The 26,496-nt window shown below is 41.5% G+C and overlaps 1 protein-coding gene across 2 annotated transcripts in view; it reads left to right on the top strand.

Moving 5' to 3' along the window:
* The first annotated feature begins 2,595 nt into the window (after positions 1 to 2,595).
* Positions 2,596 to 26,496, top strand: part of LOC142099239 (dimethylaniline monooxygenase [N-oxide-forming] 2-like) — a 41,647-nt gene continuing 17,746 nt past the window's right edge. Inside the window, exons 1-4 of one of the 2 annotated variants that reach the window (XM_075182489.1) lie at positions 2,596 to 2,713; positions 4,857 to 4,994; positions 13,512 to 13,700; positions 25,489 to 25,651. In XM_075182489.1, the coding sequence (XP_075038590.1) occupies positions 4,869 to 4,994; positions 13,512 to 13,700; positions 25,489 to 25,651 (478 nt within the window). In that variant the 5' untranslated portion in view covers positions 2,596 to 2,713; positions 4,857 to 4,868. Of the gene's footprint in view, positions 2,714 to 4,856; positions 4,995 to 13,511; positions 13,701 to 14,364; positions 14,419 to 25,488; positions 25,652 to 26,496 lie in introns of those variants that run through there. The other variant, XM_075182490.1, reaches the window with a different exon arrangement.

Below are 26,496 nucleotides of genomic sequence, written 5' to 3'. Positions count from 1 at the left end.
CAAATGACCAAAGCAGCTCTTCTATAAGGGTGTATATTAGACCCTACACTTATTAGTGAAAATTCAGATAAAAAGCCTGCAAGGACTTCTATATTGTATTTCAGCAATGAGAAAAATAGCAATGGACAACCCTTCTGCTCCACGGAAGGTTTCTGTCCTCCCTGAGCTCGCCTTAGTGCTGTAAATTCTAACAAAAAGCCTGCAAGGACATGTATATTTCTATTTCAGCAATGAGAAATTCAGCAATGGAGCTCTGTGCTTTGTCACTCTATCCTACCCCTTCTGTATCCCTCTCTCAAATGGCGCTAGATTGCGGTGGAGGGCGGTATTTATTGACTCCAAAACCCCAAGATCCAAGATCCGACGACGTCACAATGACGTTTTGCCTCATTTTGGAATCCGAATAGGCGCGAAAGTACCGAGCCGACTCGGCTCGGTACTCGGATCCCCGCAGTTCGGGCGGGTTCGGTTTTCAAGAAACCGAGCCCACCCATCTCTAGACAATACTAAACTGCTCCTTGTGGGGGCCTCTTGCAAATTTTCAATTCAGAACCGCTTTACTCTGGTTGGTCAGAGAGTGAGACAGCCACACTGATTGCTTATTTGCATCTAGACCCCACGTGCAGGCAAAATAAATTTCATGGGAAATGCTGGCGCTATATCATCATCATCATCATCATCATTTATTTATATAGTGCCAACATATTCCGTAGCGCTTTACAATTGGGGACAAACGTAATAAACTAATAAACAAACTGGGTAAAACAGACAAAGAGGTGAGAAGGCCCTGCTCGCAAGCTTACAATCTATGGGACAATGGGAGATTGACACATGAGGTTAAGTATACATTTTGCATCTTGGCCCAGCCAGACTGCAAAGGTAGGGTGACTCATAAGCTAAATGATCCTGTCACACAACAATGTTATTCCGGGGGTAGTTGTCTTGTGTGAAATTGTGTAACAGGCTAAAGGTAGTGAGGTTAAGATGGTGGTTGAGGAATATTATAAGCTTGTCTGAATAGGTAGGTTTTCAGAGAACGCTTGAAAGTTTGTAGAACAGAGGAGAGTCTTATTGTGCGAGGGAGAGAGTTCCATAGAGTGGGTGCAGCCCGAAAAAAGTCCTGTAACCGGGAATGGGAGGATGTAATGAGGGTGGATGAGAGACGCAGATCTTTTGCAGAACGGAGTTGCCGAGTTGGGAGATATTTTGAGACAAGAGAGGAGATGTATGTTGGTGCAGCTTTGTTGATGGCCTTGTAGGTTAGTAAAAGTATTTTATATTGGATTCGGTAGAAGACAGGCAGCCAGTGTAGAGACATACAGAGTGATTCAACAGAGGAATAGCTATTTGCAAGGAAAATCAGTCTTGCCGAAGCATGTAAAATAGATTTTAGGGGTTTGAGTCTGTTTTTGGGAAGACCAGTAAGGAGGGAATTGCAATAGTCAATGCGGGAGATGATTAGTGCATGAATTAAGGTTTTAGCAGTGTCTTGTGTGAGATATGTGCGGATTCTGGAAATGTTCTTTAGATGTATGTAACATGATTTAGATATAGAGTCAATGTGGGGAACAAAGGATAGGCGTGAATCAAGGATTACACCTAGGCAGCGAGCTTGTGGGGTGGGATTTATGGTCATGTTATCAACAGAGATAGAAATGTCAGGTATGCTCTTGTTGGTGGGTGGGAATATTATTAACTCTGTTTTAGAAAGATTAAGTTTGAGTTGACGAGAGGCCATCCAAGATGAAATGGCAGAAAGACAGTCAGTTACACGGGACAACACAGATGTCGAGATATCAGGAGAGGATAGATAGATTTGGGTATCATCCGCATAGAGATGATACTGAAAGCCAAAGGAACTATATATAAATAAATGTTAATACCTGTCTCATAACATTTATTTATTTAATATTTTTAACACAGCAAATGTCTGTTCTGATCATCATCATCAACACTGATCTTGCTCCAGTGGTCAAGTACAAGATATATACCTCCTGACAATCTGATAATCTTATCTGCGTATGTGTCCATGTCTAAATGAGTTGCATTTATATGAACATGTCCTTTTTGTACTCAACCTATGCTTATACTCCCCTTCCCTTCCCTGTTCTGTCTTGTTACGCATAAGGAGGCGCAAGTCACACATACGCACACACGCAAAAATTGTGATACAGGCGTATGCATATGCATTTTTGGTGCACATGTCCAGTACCAAAATGCAGATTTTACATGAAAACAAATTTTAATTTTTTTTTTTAAAATCTACTGTTTGACCCACATTTATATAGGAGGACCACAGGGTTGTCTGTATTTCAGATGCCAACAATGCTAATTTAGTTTTAATATGTTATCATTTTATTAATAAACATTGGTTTACTCCACACATTTAAGAAAAATAAATTAAAATATTTGTCACTTGAACTAAAGGCAGCCGATAGTGTTAAGACTTATTGCTTAATATGTTTACTGTACCAAATGCCAATATATACAGGTAGGAAACACAAATCAAACACTAGTATTGCAGTGCTCAGAAGAGTTAGTTCAAATAGTAAAATAACATTCATATGTAAAAATTCCATCCGGACTTCCTCCTAAGCTAGGAGGAGCATGGTAAAACCTCTACTAACCAGGAGAAAGTTTTAGCCTAGTAAAGAGACAAGAGACATCTGCCTGTCTAGCATCAGCAGGAAGGTGACAGATACATTAATACTAAGTAAGTGAGATTTTGGTATTGTTATAACTTGGCTAGTGTCATATATTTAAATGTTTATAATTTGTTGGCCATTACAAACTCTGTGGGTGATTTTTTTGTCTAGTTCTCACAAAGGAGGAATTCACTAAAGTAAATAATGCTTTCTGAAACATAACTCTTCATTGTTCCAAGCTATATCCTATTTCATGCCATTCATCCAATATGGACAAATATGCTTCACAAATGCTTTCCTTGGGCTCTAGTCAATTTAATATGCTAATCTGTCAAAACGATTGACATTTGCAAAGCAAGACAACCTGATACTACATCTTTGTGAACCTAAACCAAATACTTTTCTAAAGCCTACAACAACAGCAGCTAATTTCAGTTTTATGTGTAATTTATTTTGTTGCTTACATCTTTTACACTTTAATATCCTTTATGATGCCCAGTGTAATGGCAGTGGATTTTCAAGTTATTCAAAAGTATACCAATTAAGATATGTTATCTTTGATAATGGAAGTGAAGTGGATTGTTCTGTATCAGACTTTTATCACTTTAATGTACGTCTTTTATTTCTACAGCATATGTTTTAGATTTGTCTTTTATTTCTAAAGTGCATGTTGTACATTGGTTCAATTCATATATTTAATGTACCTGCACTGAATTTCAGTCTGTTTGTGATGTTTATTGCATAGGTAATCTCCCAGTACCCTTACCATTTTATCTCCTTGCATACAGTAATTAATCATTTTTGTTTCTGAGTTTCTTATTTTTAAGCTTGCCCTTTAATTATTTTGTATGGAATTCGGCAAATTGAGGCAGAGGTCTCATGTAACAGTTAATGAAGAACAGCAAATCATATGGTATTCAAAATAAAAGAGTATTTCTTGCTTTAAAAGTTTACCTTAGAAGTTTGGCAGATCTAATTAGTGTGAAATTGTCCCTATCTATTTTTTATAATATACTTTACACTAATATGAATGCTCGTTGTAATTTGGATAGCAGGTCTGTTTAAGTCATAGGGCAAGAATGACCAGGATTAGATTACTTCAGTCTATAATATACTTTTAGAACTGTTCTATTTGCAGAGAAACTTTCACATAAAAAAATAAAATAAAACCTGTTATCTGCAAAAAAAAAAAACAGATTAGAGGCAGCATGTTCATTTTTACATATGTGCAAATAGTTTTAAAAAAATATACATTTAAATGTAAAAAATAAAATACTAATTTCTGGTTCTTTACCAAGGAAGACACACAGGGGGTCTAAAATGTCTACACCCTCTTTATTGTTGTTGTGTAAGGGTGATATATATATATATATATACATACATACATACATACATACATACAGAGAGAGAGATGAACACTTTTTCACTTTCTGTGCAACCTCATGGCACATCTCTCTCTCTCGCTCTCCCTATCTATCTATCACTCTACAACAACATACACATATAAATATATAGATATATGTTTATCTATTCATACACACGTGTGTGTGTGTATATATATATATATATATATATATATATATATATATATATATATATAAAGATCAGTTCCTGATGAGGCAGCACTCAAGGCTTTCAATCAGACAACTGTTTTACAAAGAAGGTGTTTTAATCCATTGTGATCCAACATTTCAGTTTACATCTTCCCCCAGGGACATTGTGGTAGCAATTACCCAATTCGGCTAACTTTCCTAGTAAATGAACTAATTAGCATGCCTTACACCGGCTAGGATATAATTTCAAAGATCTGTGCAGCTTGTGGCTGAGAAACACTTCCAGCCTGTATTACCTGAAGAGAACATTCCCACACTATCATGTCGTCAGTAGAAAAACCCAGGATGTGCGTACTAACACCATGCTATAACAACCCAAAATATATATTTATTAAAAAATATTGTGCATACATTTAAAGATTAAAAACAATAATGCAACTAAAGCGTAAACAAACATTTAACACCTACATGCAGTGTTAGAAATATATGACAATCAAATATAATACAGGTAATACAGGCTGGAAGTGTTTCTCAGCTGCGAGACAGAGAGGGAAAAAAAAAAGGTTACCCAATGCTTTTTTGGCATATAGTAAATTATAAGTATGGTGTTAATTATAGCACAGATTTGCAGTGATATACAAATCATCCATTGGTACAGGTATAGATCAACATGAAGGTTGCAGTGATCGGAGCAGGGAGCAGCGGTCTGACATCCATTAAATGCTGCCTAGATGAGGGATTGGAACCGACCTGCTTTGAGATGAGTGAAGACATTGGCGGACTCTGGAGGTTCACAGTAAGAAGCTATTTTAGTATTCAAAATCTTCATAATATTTGTTATAAGGTGCACTATTTTTAATAGTATTAATATAGGTACAGTGACTTACAGACCTTATTTTGTGTAGCAATAATAATAAACAGCTACAGAATAAGAATAGAAGATCCGTATCACAAGACGTGTCTATATAATGTAGATGAATGATTATAAGAGGGTTCATAACAGTTCACTATCTCATTAACATCTGAACCAAACACAATGAACAATAATTATAAGTAATGTTATCAGTTGAGATAAATAGACTTTCCATAAATTCCTAATTTATTTGTTGCCAGCTCCTGTTTGGTAACCAAGGAGAACTTGAACATTTGATGGATGGTTCAAGTATTGGAATATTCTCTACAAGCCTAAGTTCCTCCAGCCCGTTCACTGTTTGTATTGTTTAGCTGGTTCCTTAATAAGAACTATCTATAGATAGAGTTTTAGAGATATAGGAGTTATCTTAAACTAAGTGGATACTAGGGGCGTGGCCTAGCAGCTATTCAGAGCGGACGTGTTCCAATAGAGCTCCTCACACCAAGTACAAAAATCGCCATTGACCGGCGTCTTATTACCACCATAATTGTTTAAAAACGCTGCAAAAGCACAAGGAGACCTCTATCTGCTTATTAGGCAACTTCGATGTCCCCCTGGGGCCTGATCAGATGACCCGGAGATGCGCGGGCCTATTAACTATGTACCGTTGGCCTTCCTCAACTGCTTAGGTGCTGGCTCTTGTCGGATTCAAGCCTCTGTTTGATGCTCTGTGAGCTGCCTACCCTCTAAGACAAGCCATCCGGGGTACACAGCATCGTTGCTGGCAGTGGTGAGGTGCCGCGATCAGAGCCTGATAGGTGCACCGAAGAGGGCAGTGCCTTGCTGAGCCACTCACCTGTGCGAGCTCGCTGGTAAGCGGTCTTCCATTGGAGAGTCCCCCTGCTTTCCTCCATCTGTGCGGGTGTGGCTGCATCAGACCGGAAGCCGCAGGCGCCAACGCCACCTTCACTTCTGGTGGTTTAGCCGGAGCGGTGCCTGCTGGAAGTTGCACTGGAGCTCGGTGGATGGCGAGGAGTACCTGTTTAATTGCCAAGATAGCGCAACAGTGTCTACGTCTCTGTCCACACTGTGGAGACGGAGGGGAGAAAATATCTGCACATGCCAGCAGCCATTCGATCGGTGCCAGACCTTTCATAAATCCACGGCTGTCTCTGCCTCTACATTATTTCAGAAACTTGCTATTAGTACCCTAGTAATCATAACTATACACTGCTGCCATCTAGTGCACTCTATACAGCTGTGCCTATTAAATCTTTACAGGCTTTCACAGTGAAGTTGCTGCAGCTACATCTGCTTAAGAAATTAAAGTGCACCTAACATTGAGTATCTCCTCATCCTGTACAATCGGGGTCACTCGTGGGCCCCCCACTTCAGTTCATGCTTAATGAGCTCACAGAGCACTATGCCCGAAGCCCTCGCTAAACCAACCGCCTAGAGACATCATCGTTTGATTTCACTACTATAAACATAAGTAACAATTTACCATGGCTACCCGAACTGCCACATCACTTACTTTTGAAGAAGCGGACCTCCAAGTATATCAGGACCCTACTACTCTGCAAAAGTGACAAGATCTTGCCCCAATTACCAAACTCCTACGTGACCATAAAATCCGTTATCAATGGGGTTTCCCGTTCCACCTCTTGATAGGACGTGAGGGTCAGTCCCACAACGTCAAGACACTGGATCAAGGAGCAGCCCTTCTGCCAACGATAGGAATAGCGACTTCGTCGATTTTGACAACTAACACAACAGAAGCTGCCAGACCAACGGCCCCTATGGCTCGTGGACACGAGCATAAGGAACTCAAACTAAAGGTCGCACATACATTGACTACTGCTTACATGCTCTCCGAAATTACTTAAGGCAACTGGAATAAGCTACTCATAACTTTAGTTAAGTCACATCGAGGGAAGCCTTCGTGCCCTGTGAAATATTGATAAGTGTGTTCAACTATGAGCTCGAGAACCTCTCAGAAGACAAGTAAACTTTATTTTTTTACAGAGTACAATCTAAATGTTGCTGATTCTTAGTCTTAGGTCTCAGATGGGTTAGCTAACTGTTTGATCCTATTGATAACAATAGGTATTAAGTTAATAGAAATATTCGGCCTCATGACCTGGGGAACGACCTATCACCTGTAGCTCATAGAAATTTCTTAGCTGCTCCCCAGGTTGTGATGCAGATGAACTCCTAGAATAATAGATAGACATTGGCCTGACAATGCTTGGGCCGAGCGTGCCTTAGTTGTGAATACTGTTTTGGCAACATAATAGTTAACAGTTGATGTTAATATATATTAATTACTCATTTCAAACTCTCTTAAATTGCTTGAGGCAATTGGGAAAAAGTTACTCATGTTTTTAGGTAAACTATATTGGAAGAGACCCTGTTAAATATGGAGTGTATTCAAGTGTATTCAACTATGAGGTCAAGGACTTCACAGGAGACAAGTAAACTTTAGTTGCCTATTGAATGCATTATAAGCGTTACTGATCCTTAGTTTAAAGGCCCCAGATTGGTTGGCCAATTTTCTGATCCAATTGATTACAGTATGCACTAAGCTAATGAGAAAACTCGGCCTCATGGTCTGGGGACGGTATATAACTTATTGCTCATAATAATTTCTGAGATGCTCCCCTGATTATGATACAAATGATCTGTTGGATTATATAAAAGGCATTGGCCTGGCAGCGCCTAAGCCAAGCGTGCCTTAACTGAGAATGCTGCTTTGGTTATGTTATAGTTTACAGTTAATGTTGATTGTTGGACTCAAATATTTATCTGATTTACTGTTTCTTTAAAATATTGCGTTGTTCCCCTCAAATGTTTCTCTCTCCAATTTGAATGTTATTCAAAATGCATATACATATACCTAACAGTTCATAATACCTAGGATTCCCCTCCACCAAATGTCCCCCTTTTGCAACACAACCACCCCCTCATTCCCCAAGTATACAGGATGTACTGGTTTCATTTTTCGGAAGACATGCCTTGCCAGTCAAGCTGTCGTCTTCCCCTTGACTGTTCCCCTAAGCTCCCACTAACTCTTTCCTCCCCCATTTTAATTTTTCCGCCTCAACATGGTGTCTTACTTCACCAATTACGCTATCTCAACCAAACTTGGTCGGAATATCACTGGTATCAACCATGAATCTTTCGATTCTGATCATTAATGTTAATGGTCTCAATACTCCGCAAAAGCGCACAATATTGATTTAGTATCTGAAACGGCACTCTCCGCAAGTTGTAATGCTCCAAGAAATACATCTCAATCATACTCACCCAAATTTGCATTGTAAACAATACCCTCAGGTATTCTACTCAACCTCCTCGCAGAAGGTTAAAGGTACGGCTATTCTTCTTCACCATACTCTCCCGCTGTCAGTTGAGACAACCTATGCGGACCCCCAAGGTCAATTCATTATTTTAACAGGCTCCCTCTCGCATGCGCCTATTATCTTAGCCACGGTATATGCTTCCAATACCTCCCAAAACACCTTCTTCACTCACTTTTTTGCCAGACTCTCACAATCTAAGATAGGAAAAGTAATAGTAGGAGGCGATTTTAATACCATTTTAAACGCATGACTAGACCATTTGCAACCAACATTACGCAGCAGTCGTACTATTCGAGGAAAAATTGCAATCCCAACTCACCCATGCTAATCTATATTACACATGGAGAGTGCTATACCCCAATAATAGATCTTATACGCACTACTTAATGCCGCATGGTTCATACTCTAGGTTAGCTATGCTCTTTGTAGATGCTCAGACGACGCAGAGCCTGAAATCAGCTACCATTGCACCAGTTCCTTGGTCCGACCACTCGGCTATGACTTTGCGACTTAACATCTTGACACCGTTTATACTATGATAGCGGTGGAGACTGAATGACCACCTGTTTCTAAAGAAGGAAAACCTCAGTACGATAAGACAAGCCCTACTTGATTTTCAATCAGACAATAGTCCAGATGAAACCACTCCCACTACTAGATGAGAAGCTTATAAGGCAACTATTAGAAGCTGTTTGATCGGCCTTGCCTCACATGTGAAAAATTTAAACAAACTGGTAGTAACCAAATTAGAATCTCAAATACAAACCCTTTCTATCCGACACCAAAGATACCCCAAGCGCGCAAACTATTTTAAACTACTAGCCCTGAGAGGACAGCTCGGTAAATTACTTGCTGCAAAAGCGGCTAAGACACTTCAATGGCTTTAGAGATGATTGCAGAGAGCGGTGCGTACTAGCGGGAGGTATGATATTAGTTCAGCTGCTAGAATGATCAGGAGAGTCCAACCTGTATAAACTTTCAGTGAAAGATAAAAATTTAGCGCTTAAACTAATATGTGTCAGTAACTATAGGATCATAGGTAGGTAAAACATCAAAGTTTAATCTATAGCAAATATATATAACAAAATTGATCAGATTGTACTGGAGTTATGCTATTAACCAGTTCAAATGAGAATAAATGTCCAGTAGTACGTATATCCCAATAAAAAGCGGCATCAAATGGAAAAATGGTATAGTCTTTGCAGATATTATTGACCACAGTCTATACTTGCAGTTGGTTTCTCCAAGTGTGGGCCACGTCACGGAGGGAGGGATGGGAGCGTTCCCAGATGTAACAAGATCTGCGTGGTCTCCTGGATTGATGATAATGCTATTACCGTGTGTCAAATGCAGAAGGTCCGGGTGTTTGCGAGTGCGAGATGCGGAACTTGAGAAGTATAGTCGGCATGCGTTCCACTCTGAAATGCACGCGTGTAAACTGGAAGTTCGGTCCCGGAAGTGGATCCTATTGTTTGTTATATATATTTGCTATAGATTAAACTTTGATGTTTTACCTACCTATGATCCTATAGTGACTGACACATATTAGTTTAAGCGCTGACTTTTTATCTTTACACTCCAATGGCTTCAACAGCGTTACTATGAAAAATGAGACAAGGCTGACATGCTGCTAGCACGTAGGCTCCAGAACAAACGTGCTCGCAATCGCATTGTGGCCACCAGAGACCAGGCACAGCAATTTTTAGACGATCCTCAAGCTATAGCAAATAGATTCTGCACCTATTACAACTCATTATATAACCCCCCCTGCTTGCAGACCCCCCAGACATTTTTCAGAATCGAATACGTGAATACCTCCGAACGTGTTTTCTTCCACGCCTCACAGAAGCGCAATTGTCAATACTAAATGCTGAGATTACATTGAAAGAGATCAAACTGACTATTAAGACTCTAAGAAACTCAGCAGCACCGGGCCCAGATGGCCTTATAGCATTTTACTATAAAAATATTTGCTGCTGTCCTGGCACCTATGCTCCTTTCCCTTTTTAGAGCAATTTTAAGTGGTAAAATTTCTGAAAGGAACACCACCAGAGAGGATATCATTGTTATTGCTAAGGAGGGCCGAGAAACTAGTCACTGTGAGAGCTACTGACCCATCTCTCTACTGAATGTAGATTTAAAGCTATTTGCTAAATTGCTCACGAACAGGCTAGCTCAAGTGATTCCCGCTCTGGTTCACCCTGACCATGTGGACTTCATCCCGACTCGCCAGGGAGCAGATAATACAAGACGAGCAATTAACTTAATTGAGGCAGCTAACCGGGCACTGGTCCCTGCTCTGGTGGTGTCCCTTGATGCTAAAAAGACTTTAAACAGGGTCTTATGGGCCTTTATGACGGCTAATCTTGAAGCAATGGGTTTTAAGGGTCAATTTTTGTCTGGGCTAGTTTCCTCATATTACAACCCCTCAGCTACTGTGTAGGCTAACGGCACCGCGTCTCCTGCATTTCAAATTAGTAACGGCACTCAACAAGGCTGCCCGCTCTCCCCTTTGTTGTTTGATCTAATGATGAAACCACTGGCATCTCGAGTTTGTAGTAACACCACGATTGCAGGGATCCAGGAGGGTAAGACTGACTACAAGATCTCCATGTATGCGAACGATATCCTACTAACAATTACCAACCCCGTCACTTCCCTCCCTTCCGTACAGAGCGAACTCAGTGAATATGGTGCAATAACTAACTTTAAAATCAATATGGACAAATCTGAAATCCTCCCTCTTAACCTACCTTCCCACCTCCTGGACTCCCTGAAGCATCAGTCAAACTTTAGATGACAATAAGACAAACTCAAGTACCTTGGAATCTACCTGACAAGTCAATATAGTCATTTGTATTCTGCTAATTTTCTCAGACTTTTGAGCTCGCTTAGACGAGACCTTGAGAAATGAGAGGCTATACATCTCTTGGCTGGGCCGCATAACAGCGCTGAAAATGAACTTGGTTCTACGAATTTTGTATCTGTTTCAGACGCTCCCTATTCGAGTACCGTCGCTCGCACTTAAGACCCTTCAGACACAAATTGCTCGTTTTGTTTGGGCAGGCAAACGACCTCGAGTACAAGCCTGTACACTTTATCGTCAAACCTCGGAGGGAGGGCTGGGTCTTCCAAATATCTTTAAATATTACATTGCTACACATCTGACCCAACTAGTCCTATTTCATTCCCCACCAGGCACTATATTATGGGTCGATATAGAAGCTAATCTTGTACAGCTGCTTTCACCCTTCACCCTCCTATGGATATCAATCAAACACCGCCTGCCACTACCGTTGCTCCCATCCCTTACTCGCTTGTCACTCCAGATATGGGACTATAGTACTCGTGCATTCCAATTGATAGCAAATCCTGAAATTATGTTCCTGCTGTGGAGTAACCCAGCCATCCCCCCTGGGAAGCAACAATCTTTTTCCCAGCACTGGTTCTGTCATGGGCTCTTGTTCCTTACAGACATAGCACCTATGCAAATTTTTCCTGAATTTGCGGACCTCCAGCGACAACATGATATTCTCCATAAGCGCTTCTATCAATATCTCCAATTAAGGCATCTATATCATTAAATTTCAAACCTTTTACAAACTCACGCTTTTAGAATCTTTTTGTCAAAGTAAATCCCTCCCCACTGACTTAATCTCTACATTCTATAGTCTTTTGGTGGTATTTCGTCAACCTGTCAAAGATCGCTATGAGCTAAAATGGGAAGAAGACCTTGGAGTAGTGCTGGAAATTGATGAATGGGCCGCGATCAGGACATGAATTGCCAAGAGCTCTATCTGCGTGCAGACCAAAGAGAGTTCTTATAAGATACTATAAAGGGGGTATTTGGTCCTCACCCGTCTAAAAGCTATATTCCCTGATTCTTCCAGTGGTTGCTGGAGATCCTGTGGACATGAGGGCTCGTTCTTACATATTTGGTGGTCATTGCCCCAAGGTGGTCAGATTCTGGCAAAAGGTACATAACCTAATACTTAGAGTCACTTCGCTACAAATTCCTCCATGTCCATCCTACTCACTCCTGCACAGACCAATACCTGACACTGACAAACACGCAACAGCACTTGTGAGCCATATACTTAACGCTGCCAAATGCGCGATAGCAGCAAGCTGGAAACAACCCCCTGCATTGCCTGAAATAATCAATAGAATTTGGCAGATTTTCCACTGAGAGCATATCACGAGCATACTTAAAGACCGACCCAATACATTTTTAAATATCTGGCAACTTTGGCTTACTTCTTACGGAGTAGAACAATCAAGTACCTCTTGAAGCAGAAACTGACATTACGGATTTAGCATCAAATAACATACTAAATATCTGACATTCGCTAAGACACCAGGGGGTAAATGTATCAATCTCCGGTTTTGTCAACTCGCGGGAGTTCGGCGAGATGACAGCTTAAATTTAAACTTCCCTTTACAAGGCAGCGCCGCTTTAAATTTTAGCTGTCATCTCGCCGAACTCCCGCGAGTTGACAAAACCGGAGATTGATACATTTACCCCCAGGTCGGGCTTCCTTCCTCTCCCCAAGTCCCCTACTAACCCCTTCTTTTCCTTCCCTCCGCCCCTATTTCTGTTCTTTTTGCTTCTCTTTTTCTCCCAAACTTTTTTCTTTCCCTCTCCTTGTCCCCCCCTTGTGTTTCATTTTTCCCCCATTTTCAACGCTGTCGTTTTGCCTTGTAACAAAGTTCTTAATAACTTTTTATACCAATTGTTTGATTTATGTCCTAACCTGTATGTTGTTAAAACTTGAAAAACCTTCTAATAAAATGTTAAAAGAAAAAACTTAGTAGATCCTGTTATTTTAAGCAAAATAAATCAGTCCACTTGAATTCTTGTATTGTGTCTGGAATTTACTCAGTAGAATCCATATATTCGTAAATTTAAAAAAATGTATTCAATAAATAAAATAGTTTTTCTTGCCCTTTAGCATATACATAGTGCATTATATGAGTCACTGGAATATGAGTGCCTTCTTATCACAGCTCTTTTACTACAGTTGAATCTTAAAAAGATACATTTGTTTGGCATGGTTTATTTTCAGTAATTTTCTAACCATTTTAAATTCAACTTCAGCCAGAGGTGGAGAATGGCAGAGCTAGCATCTATGAATCTGTGGTCACCAACACCAGTAAAGAAATGATGTGCTATAGTGATTTTCCCTTCCCAGAAAACTTCCCCAATTTTCTTCACAACTCTAAAATGTTGGACTACTACAGGAAATATGCTGAGAGATTTGATCTACTGAAATGCATCCAGTTCAAGGTAAAAAAACAAACAAAACTCTTCATTGGGAAGGATTATTTTTTTATGTGTCTCAATCACAATGGTCTTCTTGTCTAAACTATTGTGACGAAATGAGTGTGATAACCCTGTAACTATTCTGTTTCCATTTCTTACATAATGTGGATTATAGCAAGTACTTTTTATAGCCCTTGCTTTTGTTCCCCAGCTCACCAGACTACAACTGCATTGTCCAATTACATGTGGCTAAGGGGACCCTGTGGCTCAGTGTAAATATGTATATTGTGTATTGTATATTGATGACTTGAATTAAGGTTATTCATTGTCTTTAAAGTGAAGCCAGGGGGGTTATGGGTAGAGATCTGGTTGCAAGATGCTGGAGTGGGAGAACTAATTAGTCCATTGTTCTCACCAGGCTAGTCCAGACAGGCCATCTAACAGGGGAGGTTCTGTGGAAGGACAGCTCATCTTCACTCCCCTGTCCAACCCCCCTCCCCCCACCCCCTATTCCAGCACTGACCAATGATTAAAAAGAATAGACCCAGGGGTTTGCCCAAGGAAGGGAAAGACTGTGGAAATTAGACCGAGATATAAGGAGCCACTTCAGGGGGGAGGGGGTGTTCTTTCTGGGATTTCATTCATGGAAGGTGCAAGATCTAGTTTTTGAGTTGTCGTTCTCTACTAGGGTCTATATATGCAGCTGAGAGAGATCCATGGGTCGTGAAGTCTGGACAGCCAGGTGATTATAACTCCTTAAGCTAGTGGGGTAAGGGACAGATGATGTGATAAACCTGCCTGACATTTATTTACTGTGTGTACATAATATTCTAGTGTTGTTTGTTTGACAATAAATATACTGTTGTACTTTTATAATTGCATTTGCCTGAGTGACTGAGAACCCGAGAAGGTACTGGGTAGACTTCCCTGGCATAGGAAGGCACTCGTGGGTGGCCAGCCAGCGTGAAGTGGGTAGCATTTGGCCAGATAAATTTTTGCTTTTCCAGCCTCTCTAAAAATCACATTTTCATGTTCTTGATGTTTCTGAAGCTGGTTTAGAGATTTTTGAGCCTTGATGTGACCTGGTATTTCAAGGTAAAACTATATTGTGTTTTTTGTAATACCAATGATTTTATCCAATTGGAACTTTTAAAAACAATTAAATATTAGAAATATTTCTGCAAGTTTTGTTGTTTGCTGAATTACGCTAGCTGAATCAATTCATGGAACAAACTGAAATAAGTTTTCTGATAGAGAACCTAAATAAATATAAATTGATGCCTCTAATTTGAAGAGATAATGCAGACGCTATTTTCAGAGGTGGGTCTAGACTTTTAGGGGGAGGGTAGTTTATCAATTAATCCTGACCCCTCCCATTTCCAGTCCTGACTCCTCTAGGCCTACATCCAACTACGCTGTAAGTTACAAAAATGAATGTATTTTAGGAAGTTTGTACTTTGCTTTATTTTAAGAAAAACATATAGCAACACAATCACAACAATAAGAGCGACACATAATTAAATAAACAAAATATTCAACAAGAACAAGAAATAGCAAAAATAAATTAAAATAATTAACTTTTTACAACACAAACTCCAATCTTTAAATTTCCACTGCCTGCAAAATCACGATCACATTGTCCAGGTCTACTGCAATCTCCTGATGTTTTCTCAACCAATTTTTCAAACCAAGTAATGAGGAGAAGCTCCTTTCAGCTGAAGCAACACTGATGGGCAAAATTGAAAGAGTTCTCAATTCTGCAGTTTCAAATCTGAGTTTTTTCCACAGACATTGGAAAAGCCATGAAGTCGGTTGAATGTACCAACGTCTCTTTCCAGAGGTGATCCTCCAATAGTAGTGCACATTTCAGTCCAGGGGGCAGTTATAGAATAGCTTAAGGCTACATTATGTAAGCCTTACTAAAAAACATTGTAGAAGTGGTGCCTCTTTCACTTTTTCCCTTTAAGTATTCAAAGATTAGTGTCAGCGTGCACATCAACGTCAGCCTGTACTGCCAGCCTGTTAATTCATCGCATTTACTCCAAGTCAGTTTAGTAAACAGTCATGATTAACAATATGTTGGGTTGCTGAGGAGTCACACTGAACATCGGGGTTTAGTACCCAACCCACGTCTCTGGAGCTGGAAGTTTTGAAAATTGCTCACATCTTACCCTATCCTATGGTTTCTGCTACTGCTCTGTTTATCTGCCTCCAACAACCATTGGCCCAAAAAAATTAAAGCCACCAGCCAAATCTGCACCTCCAGTTCACTTTTTTGGTGCCATGACTGCTCCTTCATCGTTGGGGTCCATCCAACCTCAGAATGCTTCTCAATCACCACGCCTGTCTGATGATTTAACATCTACCGGGGCACACCTGGGTATGCCTCCTCCTTCAGATGCCATCTGCTGAATTTTGAAACTAATATGGAGGAACTTGTCTCCCCACACAATGAATTAATTACAGCATATGATTCACTTCAAGAAGACGTCTTGGCTATCAGAGAGAAACTCATTGATTTGAAAGATCCAAACGTAATAATAAGATACGAAGCATTCCTATTGCTGTCTCTAATGCATACATGTATGGATTTGGGACCTCTTTATTTAGTAAGCTTCTTTCCTTTGCCTTGTCTACAGGTCTTATTATCGTTCGGATTCATTGGTTGCCTAAATCAAAAATGGCTCATTCCTCCTCCCCAAAAGATACAATTCTCAGACTTCACTTTTTTCACATCAAGGAGCAGATTCTCAGAGCTGCACTATACTGAGCACCCACCTTCAACCTGTTGGAAGATCTTCAGCTTTTCTCTGAGTTATTACCAGTCACACTGGCGAAGCATAGGCTTTTTCATCCCATCAATGTGGCTATGAGGGAGGTCAATATCCAATACAGATGGGGCTTTCCAACTCACCTCATTATCCACAGATAATACTGTCTACACTTCTGTTGCCTCTCCAGTGTCTGCTCATTCCTTTTTTTTAGATTGGAATATCCCAGCGAACAATCCTCGCTCCATAGCTTCCAAACAAATTTTAGTGTAGTCACCTGAGTGCTCGACTGTGGTTCCTCCCATTGGTTTCATTGTTTAGTATAATGCTTTTTGTCTCTAACAACTTTTCCTTTCCAGGTACTATTTGGCTGTCCGATGTTTTCTGCCTCACCCTGGACTAGATGTGTGAGTTTCAATGCTTGGATGCTATAGTCTTGGATCCCCCATGCTCTGTTCCATTTTCTCTATCCTGACTATGGTCTTCCTTTTGTTTTTATATGTTACCTTCAGCATCGTATTCAGCCTGAAAGCCACAGGGTTAATTTGTCTAGTATTGATAAAGGGTCTAATGAATCTGGGACCTTACTACTTGCAGGGCTGCTTGAGTCTGATGTTGCGTGTAGACAGCCAGACTTTGTCACCGACTTTAAAAGGACATGGTCCGCGATGCAGATCAGCATAATGTTTAGACTTGAACGAGGCCTGTTTGACGGCAATATGAACCTTTTTCCATATCCGGGAAGAGATGAGCAGTGGAGTGATGAGACCTCGGTATATTAGAAGGCTCCAGAGCAGTCAAAGAGTTGGACTGAGGATGGAACCCAAGGTTACAGAAGAATGGAGACACAAGAGTGGAAGATTGGAATGAGTTGTTGTAAGCAAATTCTGCCCATGTAAGCAGAGTTGCCCAGTCGTTATGGCATTTGCGATGTTAGTGGGGAGTCCGTGAAAAACATGCTGGATAAACAAGGAATCCAATGTTCTGGCATATGGCAATCCTGTAAGCGGAATGAAGTGGGCTATCTTACTAAACCGGCCAAGGATTACCCAGATGATGTTAAAGCTGGATGAGCGAGGCAATTCCATAATGAAGTCCATGATATGTGTGTCCATGGTTTTACTGCAACAGACAGAGGCATGAAGGGGCCTGCAGGAAGACTACGAGAAGACTTATTCCTGGCACAAGTTTCACAGGACAGGATGAATTCACTGGTATCAGTAGATAAAGAAGGCCACCAAACTGAACGAGACAGTAGTTCAATAGTCTTGGATACTCCAGGGTGACCCAAGGTTTTATTGTCACGACATTCAGTGAAGACTGTCTTCCTCAGATGATCTGGTACAAATAACTTGCCCACGGGGGTTGCTGGAGGTGCCAAATGTTGAAGGTCTTGAAGAATCATACCTAGAGCCTGAGTCAGGCCAAGGACAATTTTGGACGCAGGGATAATAGAGGTAGATTGAGCAACAGGAAGATGGGAGGCGATGAAGCTGCGAGACAAGGCATCTGATTTGGTGTTTTTGGACAGTGGGCAGAATGTAATAATAAATTTGAAGCTGATGAAGAAGAGGACCCAGTGGGCTTGTCTGGAATTTAAGGTTTTGGCAGATTGGATATACTGTAGATTCTTGTGGTCTGTGTATACTGTAATGACATGGTTTGCTCCCTCAGGCCGGTGTCGCCATTCTTCAAAAGCCCACTGGACTGTCAACAACTCCCGATTACCGTCATTGTAGTGGATTTCTGCAGATAAGAATTTTTGGGAGAAAAATGCACAGGGGTGCAGTCTGTGGTCTTTATGCGAGAGGATTGCACCAGCCCAATATTAGAAACGTCTACTTCGATTATGAACGGCAGTTCTGGGTTTGGATGTCTGAAGACCGGTGCAGAGATAAAGGCATTCTTGAGAGCCCTGAAGGAAGCCAAAGCTGCGGGACACCAATTAGCAGTATCGGTCCTTTTGCGGATAAGGGCTGTAATGGGAGCCAGTAAAACTGAGAATGAACGGATGAATCGCCTGTAGTAGTTAGCGAGTCCTATAAAGCTTTGAATGGCTTTCAGATTAGTAGGCCGCATCCAATCATGAACTGCCTGGACCTTACTGGGATCCATAGAAAAGCCACTTGGGGAGATGACATATCCTAGAAACGTGACCTGGCTAACCTCAAACTCACATTTCTCCAATTTAGCAAAGCGATGATGCTGATGTAGTTTGAGGAGTACCTCCCTGACGTGCAGTCGGTGAAGTTCCAGTTTTGGAGTAGATCAAAATGTTATCGGGGTAGACCACAATGAATTTTCCAAGAATGTCTCGCAGAACATTGTTAATAAAATATTGAAACACGGCTGAGGCATTACATAGGTCTCAAGGCATTACCAGGTATTCGTAATGGCCCGAGTAGGTGTTAAAAGACGTCTTCCACTCATCCCTCTTTCTGATCCGAACCAAGTTGTATGCCCCTCTCAAATCAATCTTGGAGAAAATTGTGGCCTGCATAAGCTGATCGAAAAGAACATGAGATGAGGGGTAACGGGTAGGTGTTCTTTACTGTAATTCCGTTCAGGACCAGGTAATCCATACATGGTCGAAGATTTCCGTCCCTTTTAGATACAAAAAAGAGAAACCAGCTCCTACTGGTGATTTAGATGGTCTAATGAATTTCTTTTATAGATTCTCCTCCACATATTCCTCCATAACCTTGGTCTCAGGAATGGATAGGGCATATCATTTCCCCTAGGGGAGCTTAGAACTGGGAATGAGCTCAATAGAACCATCATAGTCTCGATGAGGAGGGAAAGAATCTGCTTCCTTCTTAGAGAACACATCTTGGAACTCCCAGTAGGGTAAGAGAAAGTATTTTGGAAGAAGGCTGGACAACACAGAGAGAAAGGGTCAAGCAGGTTGATGAACAGGCCATGCTCAAATTATAAGATCTACCCCATCTCCATCAAGTTGTGGAGTTGGAGCCAAGGATGCCCTAAGATCAAAGGCACAGAGGAACATGGAATTAGGAAGAAAGAAAGAACTTCAGAATGGTGGGCTCCCACCATAAGTTGCAACAATTGAGTTCTGGAGGAGATTCTGCCTCCAGTCAAGGGTCTACCATCCAATCCGCAGACCGTAAGTCCAGATTCCAGTTTCACTGAGGGGATGCCAAGTGCTTTACCAAAATCCACATAAAGGAAATTACCTGCAGCACCACTATCCAAAAAAGCAGAAACTCATACGGACTTGTTTCCATAGGCAATTCGAGCAGGGATTAGAACCAAATTTTTAGAAGAGGCCATTTGGAGGCCTAGGCGTACCTCTTCCTTTGCACAAAGGCCAGATCTTTTCCCGCCTTGTTGGGGTAGGTACGTAGAAGGTGAACCTTATTCCCACAGTACAGACAGAGCCCCAAGAAATGTTGCCTGGGGTATGGGGTAGAAGACCAGGGAAGAGCATGGCAATGAGAAGGAGTCTCTCTGCTTTTCGCTCCTTGATTCTGTGGTCAATTTTAATAAGCAGCTGCATGAGTGTCTCCAGGATAGGAGCGGAAGGACACTGGACCAAGGAGTCCTTTATCTGTTCTGAGAGGCCCAGGCGGAATTGACTCCGCAGTGCGGGATCGTTCTACTGGCTATCGACAGACCAACACCTGAATTCGGCACAATACTCCGGCAGTAATAAGTGCCCTTAGGTGTGATTCAGCCGAAGCCACCCGGTCCGGGTTGTCATAAAGGAGACCGAGAGCATTGAAAAAGGCATCCACGGACTGTAGAGCTAGACTAGCTGGGGCAAGACTGAATGGCCAGAATGGCGGTTCGCCCTGGAGCAGGGAGATGATTATGCCAACCCTCTGCTTCTCCGAGCCTGAGGAACGGGGTCTGAGAAGGAAGTATAGTTTAGAGCTTTCTTTGTATTCCGGAACTGAGTCCTATCCCTGGAAAACTGATATGGAAGGTTTAATTTGGCCTCAATTGCCGGTGCCAGGGTTACTTGTGAGGCCTTGGGGGCTTCCTCTTGGACAGACAATCTGAGAGAGATGTCCTAAACCACCTGCAAAATGATCTGGATTTGCCCTGCTAGGACTTGAGCCGGACGAAGATCCATCAAAGGCTTCTGAAATGTTTATGGCCAGTTATAATGTTAGGGCTGACAGAGAATATCATAAACTCGTAGAACAGGCAGGAGAGGTCTTCATCTATAGCAGCCGCATTTCCAGTAGAGCTGTACGCGCTCACAGGTACTCAGATGCCCCCAGGTCTTAACTCAGAATAGTACAAGTTATAATATTACTGCAGCGCAGGTGAGGGCCTATTGGTGGAAGGTAGCAGAGTCCAGAAACGGGCCGAGGTCAGAGGGGCAAAAGCAGGCAGCGGAGTGAAGTCCAGCCAAGGGTCAGGGCCGGCAGAAAGCAACGTATCCGGAGAACAGGCAGAGCTCAGGGTCACAGGCAATCAAACAAAGTCAGAAAGCAAGCCAGGGGTCATACACAAAGAATGAATACAAAATAGCACAGGAGCAGAGGAAAGGAGCAGAAATACAGGAACCGGCAGGAGAGCTCTGTGAGCTGAGGTTAGACACACTGAACAGCAGAGATGAGATGCTGGAAAGGGTGGTAAAGTCTGTGAGCTGATAGCCAGGAAATAAGCAGAGCTGCGTTCGATATGCAGAAATACAGGAACAGGTAAGGGGAGCTCTGTGAGCTGAGAACTGTAGATTAGATACAAAGGTGCAGCTGAGCTGAAGTGCTGGAGAGAATGGCAACTCTGTGAGTTGATATCCAGGAATAAGCAGAGCTAAGTTGAACAGCTGGAAATGATGGTAACTCAGTGAGTTGATATCCAGGAATGAGCAGGTCTCAGTCAGTCATGCAGAGATACAGGAACAGGTAAGCTGGAGCCAGGGAGCCAAGTCTTCACGCAGTCAGGGTAGGCAAACAAAGAATATGCAACTGCGTGTTGGCCCAGGTGTCTTAAATAGTTAGGTGATGACAGGCTGGACAAATAAGTGCAGAGAGGAGGAGTTCTAGCTGACAGGATAGGGCTGCACATGTGCAGACCCGGAATCAAGGTGGCCACTGCCATTGGACGGACGCTGCACCCGGCGCCGGTGGGTTCCCACATTTGGCAGGTGAGTGTATCGTACCCCTTGTGTTGGGGCGATATGTGATACCTGCGTGTACGCCCGGCTGTTAGACAGCTGGCTGGGCGCCCGAAGCATACAGAAGTGAGTCGCGGTGGCCAGCAGTGGAGCTCGTGACAGGAATAAGCCAATTACGATAAATATGTTGGACTTGTAGATCAAGTACTTTATTGGTATCGCCAGGGACGAAGAGTTATCAACATCTTAAAATCGGAAGCTAGCTGATGTTGGAATGTTCATTAATATTTTGGGTAGAATGGCATGTTGGCAATTTTTTATGTTTTTCTACAGTAACATTTCACCTTTATTAGAGAAGGTTTTTTCTTCTTTAAGAAGGTAAAAGCTTTTTTTTTTTACATTTTTGTTTCTGACATTTTTGTTAGAGACTTCTGTAATGGTGGATTTCCAATGGGGATGAATTAATATTGTGTGAGGATGATGTACACACTGAGGGTGAGGATGAGGCTGAAGATGATGGCAACAACATTTTGCCACTCTAGAGTTCATTGACAGTACTGCCTTAAATGCATTGCTCGCTCCCTGTTGCTGAAGTGCTTGCTTCGTTAAACTGTACCTGCCACCCCTCCTGTTTCTGTGTGAGTTTGTTAAAGCTTTTTAACATATGGGTGGGTGGTAGGTCTCAAGGACAATTCCATCTTGCACCAATTTTCTTTTCTCCAACTGATGTGTGGCAATGTTTCCTAGATGTGCTATGAACTGCCGTGTGTTTGTGTAATTGCTCTGTCGCTTAGCATCCAGTCAGCTCACCGCAGTCTTTGTTCGAAAGTGGATGAAAATAATATTGTGACCTGTAAGGTGGTCAAAATTGACTGGAAATGACTGAAAATTAATGGTATTGAGCTTAATAATAAAGTAGGAAAAAAAAAGAGCAAAATTATGTGTCTATTTTAGCAATCTTTCTAAAAAATACAGAACCAAAACAAAAACACGGGGTGAGTGAACATCTCTAGTTGAAATCATTTATGAAGAGAGCAGCAACTTATGCTGCTGCCAGATTTAAGTCTATAAATGCAGAGATTCTACTAATTCTACTAATCTTCCTAATTGCAGTCTTGGAAGTTCAACATAAAAAAAGCCCTGAAAATTCCCAGATAAAAGAAGCTTTGACAGAAGCTCATAGGATATTGCAATCAATATCTCTAATCCATATTCAATCTACCATTGCAAGATTATAAATTGCGAGGTAGGTCCTTCACAGCTCAGGCTTGTTTTTCCAGGCCATGCCACATATGCTTGATCAGATTGAGAACGTGGAACTTGATTGCCAAGTCAACATCTTGAACTCTTTGTCATGTTCCTCAAAGCATCCTGAACAATTTTTGCAGTGCAGCAGGGCGCATTATCCTGCTGAAAGAGGCCACTGTCATCAGGTAATACTATTGCCATGAACGGGTGTACTTCATCTGCAACAATGTTTAGGTAGGTGGTACATGTCAAAGTAGAATCCACATGAATTCCAGGACTCAAGATTTCTCAGGAAAACATTGCCCATAGCATCACACTGCAGCCGCCTGCTTGGCGTCTTCCCATAGGGCATCCTAGTGCCATCTCTTCCCCAGGTAAATGACACACACACGGCCATCCACATGATGTAAAAGACAAAATGATTCATCAGGCCAGGTTAGTTTCTACCACTGCTCCATGGTCCGGTTGTGGCACTTATGTTTCCATCGTAGACGCTTTTGGAAGTGGACAGGGGTCAGCATGGGCACTCTGAACGGTCTACGCAGACTGTGTGTGTGTGTTTGTATATATATGTGTATAATATATATATATATATATATATATATATATATATATATATATATATATATATATATATATATATATATATGTGTATATGTATATGTGACAGAAACACTATCAAAATCATTGATGGACTGTATGTAACTTCCAGGTTTCTGACCTATGTGTGTAGTGAATGAAGAAAGAGGGAGGGCATCCATTCAAGAAGCCCACTTCTGGTCTAGCTAATAGTTTCACTGGACAGGGGAAACGCATAGTTTAAAATTACATCGGTTTGCCTAGTCAATTTGTCTCTCATTACCTGGGGAAAGAGGTTGTAATCCTCCTTAGATAGAGAAAACTGCTATTTGTTTGTAAGTGAACTAAACTTTTTTGTTTGTTTGTGAGCAAAATATTGGGTAGATCTTTACTTAGAGAGGGATGGCCAAAGGTATTAATTAGAACTGGACTGGCCAGAATTTATTTTTATTTGTCTTATTTTGTTTTCCTCTTTAATAAAACTAGCTAAGCCTGGTTATCTGTATATCTCACACAGGATTAACAATAAGTACCAATAACAAAAACCATGGGTTTCACCACACAAAAAGCTTACTACTCAGCTCTACTTTCGAGGGGCTATATTCACTAGTTCCCTTAGAGTGCTGTCTCAATCCCTGATCTACAATACTCAATCCTCTTCTGGCAGGGCAGGGACTAAACCCAATGTCCTCATGCTTCTAACGTTTGCTAAGTCCACTATCCTTTGATCAGCTCAACATTAGCCATACACCTTAGTTAGAACTGTGCAGGCAAGAGAGAAAGATACAGCAGTGTGAGTTCTTTATATAGAACCAAACCTACCCATGACACAAATTCAAGTGAACACTTGAAATCCTGCACTAATCCTGGTGGATGTTTGAGTAAGGTAGCCAATTGGCAGAGGGGGTAGGATGCACTGAGTTTACCAATATGGACTAGATTTGACAGGGCTGATGGGCAATATCTCTACGAGCATGTCCAGTTAATTTCTCTCAAGTTCAATGAGGGCATATCTCTTATCCTGCAGGCAAGCAGGATTTCACCACAGAGATATTCCATATTACTGTTAAGCACAAGGGGGGTAGCCTGAGAGCAGGGCACAAGGATCTCTAAATTTAGAATTTCCCCACAATATATAGTAAATCCTAATTTTATCATGAACTGTATAGTTCATCACAATACCCTCAACATTGGGATATCTTCCATAGGAGGTTTCTAGCACGCACAGACATACACCTAGGAGCCTCCTCCCTTGGAATGTAGTTACCAAAGTAATACTTTCTTCCTTTTTTTGGTTTCACAGAAAAGAGGCTAAAAGATACAAATACAGACACATAAGATATAATGGGATGATCATCACTCCTTGCTGACAAAGAAATACAGTTTATGAATATACCTCCGTTCCCCTTACTGCCAAAGAAATGCTAATTAATATGTGTGTTTTCTGCATTACAAGCTAAAATACAGTTACTGCATTGGCTGACAAGAGGCATTGCCCAGCTTCATCATCATCAGCTATCTATATAGTGTCAGTAATTCCGCAGCACTGTACAGAGAACTAGCACACATCAGTCCCTGCCCCATTGGGGCTTACAGTCTAAATTTCCATACACACAAACACAGAGATAGATTAAGGTCAATTTAATAGCAGCCAATTAACTACTAGTATGTTTTTGGATTGTGGGAGGAAGCCAAAGCACGGAAACCCATGCAAAGGTGGGAAGAACATACAAGCTCCACACAGAAAAGGCCATAGTTTGGAATTGAACTCATTACTCCAGTGCTGTGAGGTGGAGATGCTAACTACTTAGCCACCATACTACCCCAACTTTACCTGATCTCCACTGTGCCCTGCATCCTGCTCTCCCCACTATGGTCCCAGTCAATCGGAATTACTCAAAAAAATACAGTATGTCATGCTCTTAGTCAGTTACAGGAACTTCAGGGATAAGTATTGTAGTGTAAAAAAATATATAACACTAATAAATTGTCATTTGTAATGCAGAGATGATAAACTGGCACCAGTTTAAAAAAAATGTCCAAAGACAATTTAAAGTCTTTTATATAGAGGTAACAAATAAATGGTTTTGCATGACTATATTAACATGTCTTTTGTGTCATTTAGACTTTGGTGTGTAGCATAAAGAAACACTCCAATTTTGCCAGTACAGGACAGTGGATAGTTACCACAGAAAAAAATGGAAAGCAAGAAACAACCACATTTGATGCTGTCATGGTTTGCAGTGGTCACCATTCAGATCCATACTTTCCTCTGGAAGCTTTTCCTGGTGAGTACTGATGCAATAACCTAAGGTTGAAATATTTGCCCTTTCAATTTTTGTTTCATGACACTGGGCTTCATGTACACTGCTATACAGGGGTATGGCACTATAGTGCAATTTGGATGGGGGCCAGCAATGCCAATTCACCCTGCTGAGGTCCCCCGACAGCGAATCCCCAAATGGAGATCAGAACAAAATGCCTTGAACGGATGGACCTGCATAGCCGTCCCCTTCGCTCCAGGCTTCACAACGGTTACGCTCCCTGCAACTGTGGTAGTTCTACCACCGTTGCTAAACATTCACCCCACTAGCAACTTTCACAATAACCTGACCAATTTGACTCCAAAGCCATCATATCCAGTAGATGGCTCAAAGAACTCTGATTGGTGGATGGATCAGTCATTCACTAATCAATGTGTGCATGCTGATGCATTAAAAATAGCATTGGTCATTCCCCAAAGTGGTAGAAGCTGTCCACTGAGTATGACATAAACCAGCTTATGTTGTAGACGGCTCAGTTAAATCAGCTGGGCTTGTTGGTCATGAGTGACGAGAAGAGTATGGCACAGGAGAAAAATGGTCAACTGCCATTTTTGCCAGCTTGCCTCCGAGCAGGGTCCCAAAGTACTTAAAGGCCTCATATAGGTGTAACACCCACTCTGGCATTGTTCACCTCCTGGTAACTGAATGCATGACCACATTACTAGAACCCAGAACAGACACAGCAGGAACAGTTGCTTAGCAACAGGGCCGGACTGGGACTAAAAATCAGCCCTGGCATTTAAAGCACACAGGCCCACCTCTGTTGAAAAAAATGTGTGCGACAGTGCAGTGGCGGTGCCGCCAAGGGC

This window comes from Mixophyes fleayi, chromosome 8 (genome assembly GCF_038048845.1).
Source record: "Mixophyes fleayi isolate aMixFle1 chromosome 8, aMixFle1.hap1, whole genome shotgun sequence".
Lineage (NCBI taxonomy): Eukaryota > Metazoa > Chordata > Amphibia > Anura > Limnodynastidae > Mixophyes > Mixophyes fleayi.
This window is presented reverse-complemented; position numbering and strand designations above follow the sequence as displayed.